General features: G+C 42.7%; 1 protein-coding gene across 1 annotated transcript in view; it reads left to right on the forward strand.

The window, feature by feature from the left end:
* The window catches only part of LOC116062764 (tripartite motif-containing protein 16-like), a 1,739-nt gene extending 276 nt beyond the window's left edge, over positions 1–1,463 (forward strand). Inside the window, exon 1 of the mRNA XM_031317399.2 lies at positions 1–1,463. This exon is cut by the window's left edge and continues 276 nt beyond it. Within this exon, the coding sequence (XP_031173259.1) occupies positions 1–1,462 (1,462 nt within the window). The 3' untranslated portion in view covers position 1,463.
* Positions 1,464–3,086: the final 1,623 nt, after the last annotated feature.

Below are 3,086 nucleotides of genomic sequence, written 5' to 3' on the forward strand. Positions count from 1 at the left end.
CAACTTGTTATCAGATTTAGTGGAGGAGCTGAAGAAGACTGGACTCCAAGCTGCTCCTGCTGATCACTGCTATGCTGGAGCTGAAGATGTGGCCTGTGATGTCTGCACCGGGAGAAAACTCAAAGCACACAAGTCCTGTCTGCAATGTCTGGCTTCTTTCTGTGAGAAACATCTTCAGCTTCATTATGAATCAGAAACATTCAAGAAACACAAGCTGGTGGAGCCGTCCAAGAAGCTCCAGGAGAACGTCTGCTCTCGTCATGATGAGGTGATGAAGATGTTCTGTCGTACTGATCAGCAGCTTATCTGTTATCTCTGCTCTGTGGAGGAACATAAAGGCCACGACACAGTCTCAGCTGCAGCAGAGAGAGCTGAGAGGCAGAGAGAGCTCGAGGGGAGTCGACAAAACATCCAGCAGAGAATCCAGGACAGAGAGAAAGATGTGAAGCTGCTTCAACAGCAGGCGGAGGCCATCAATGTCTCTGCTGATAAAGCAGTGGAGGACAGCGAGAAGATCTTCACTGAGCTGATCCGTCTCCTGGAGAAAAGAAGCTCTGATGTGAAGCAGCAGGTCAGATCCCAGCAGAAAAGAGAAGTGAGTCGAGTCAAAGAGCTTCAGGAGAAGCTGGAGCAGGAGATCACTGAGCTGAAGAGGAAAGACGCTGAGCTGAAGAAGCTCTCACACACAGAGGATCACAACCAGTTTCTACACAACTACCCCTCACTGTCACCACTCAGCCAATCAACATCCAGCATCCATATCCGTCCTCTGAGCTGCTTTGAGGACGTGACAGCAGCCGTGTCAGAAGTCAGAGATAAACTACAGGACGTCCTGAGAGAGAAGTGGACAAAGGTCTCACTGACAGGGACTGAAGTGGATGTTTTACTGTTACAACCAGAGCCCAAGACCAGAACTGAATTATTAAAATATTCATGTGAAATCACACTGGATCCAAACACAGCATACACATGGCTGTTATTATCTGAGGGGAACAGGAAAGCAACAATAATGAGACAACAACAGTCTTATTCTAGTCTCCCAGACAGATTCACTGACTGGTGGCAGGTCCTGAGTAGAGAGAGTCTGACTGGACGTTGTTACTGGGAGGTGGAGTGGAGAGGAGGAGGAGTTTATGTAGCAGTCGCATACAAGAATATCAGCAGAGCAGGGAGGTCAGATGAATGTGGATTTGGACGAAATGACAAATCTTGGGCGTTAGATTGTGACAACAACAATTATATATTTTGGTACAACAATGTCCAAACTCCCGTCTCAGGTCCTGAGTCCTCCAGAGTAGGAGTGTACCTGGATCACAGTGCAGGTATTCTGTCCTTCTACAGCGTCTCTGAAACCATGACTCTCCTCCACAGAGTCCAGACCACATTCACTCAGCCCCTCTATGCTGGACTAAGGGTTTATTGGTGTTATGGAGTCTCTGCTGAGTTGTGTAAACTGAAATAGACAGAAGTCATTTAAGGGTTAACTTCTGTTTTTTTTTTGTTTGTCACATTCTATGTTTTCAGCGTTTTTTTGTCAGTGTTTGACGTTTTTCGTGTGTTTTCATGTTTTTGTAGCTTTTTTTTTGGAGAGTTAACCAGGAAACGGGGAGCAGGATGAGCGTGACTAGAGTCTCTCAAAATCTGATGAAAATCTTTTAAACTGACCTTTGTTGATCTGAAATGAAGACAGATTCAGCAACTGCACGGCCTATTTCTCTCTTAAAATGTTTTCAGAAACACGTTACGGTGAACTATTTTAGTCCAATATGAGATCGTATTCTGAACGAGATGCCATGACAGTCTGGCTTTGAATTTCCGGAGAAACCAGAACCAATGACGCGTTCGTCCAATCAGCTGCCGGTTTTCATTTCTTGGGCGACAATCCAGATTAGCGCCGCCTGCTGTTATGGAGACCTATTACGTCTCGTCTCTTCGGTGTTCTGAGGAACTTTTTGGACCAACTCGGGGAGACTGATCAGTCACACTGGCTTTACTGCCGCCTGGTTGATGTGTCTGGGGCTTAATGTGTTTTTAAGGGTTATCATCTAACTAACTAACTAACTAACTAACTAACTAACTAACTGATGGAGGCAGCGGTAGAGCAGCAACTCCCGTGTCCTACCAGGTAAAATCACTGGTGATCGATTCATTGTTAATAGTAATTTTTCATTAAAAAAAACGGTCAGAAAATGCTGTTTTCAGCCTCTTAAATATGTAGAACTATTAATTCTCTTTCCTGTGTTATCTTATATTAGACTGAATATCTTTTGGGTTTTGGATAAAATAGCTATTTAAAAACAGGTCATCTCTGGGCTTTTGGGAACACACACACACACACACACACACACACACACACTTTTAAAAGGATTGTTTTAATAGTAATGGAATTGATAGCCAGCCCAATGACTTCAATGTGTTTTCATTTAAATGTACATTTTATTTTATAATCAAGTTGATTTTGTGCTGTTAACTGTCTGGTTTTATACAGTCTGCAGGTGGCGTCTCCATGGTAAGCTGCCTTAACATTTGCTCCGTTGTAGAGTTATTTTGGGTAAAAGTGTGTTTTGTAATTATTTATATTCAGCATTCAGTTACTTGAGTAAATGCAGTATGTGGATTTGGTTTCTTTCATGGTTTTAAATGGTGTTGTTCTCTTCATTTGTTGTCAACATGTAACCTTTTTGCTTTAAATTCACTCCATTCTTATTAGTTTTAGTATTCGATGTGAGAACTGTGACCCTGTTGATAGGTTTGGTATTTGAATGTATCTCATCTATTCTAAGGAGCTTCTATGGACGGGTCAGTTTTAAGGTGACATCGTCTCACAGAAAAACCTAGCTTAGACTGTGTGAGGACAACAAGAGTTTAAAAAGGATCCATTTTGATGATCATGTTAGTCACCCTTGGGCAGACACTTCTGTATGCTCACGGTTGTCTCATTGTCATGAGAGATGTTCACTGTTTGAATAAAGCTGCATTTGATTTGAACTCATCAGACTGGTCGTCATCTTTGAAGTCTCCCAACATCATTTCTGAGTTATCAACCGATAACATTTGGCTTCACAAACACGTGCAGATCCAGCGAA

The sequence above is a fragment of the Sander lucioperca genome, chromosome 13 (assembly GCF_008315115.2).
Source record: "Sander lucioperca isolate FBNREF2018 chromosome 13, SLUC_FBN_1.2, whole genome shotgun sequence".
In the NCBI taxonomy this organism is placed as follows: domain Eukaryota; kingdom Metazoa; phylum Chordata; class Actinopteri; order Perciformes; family Percidae; genus Sander; species Sander lucioperca.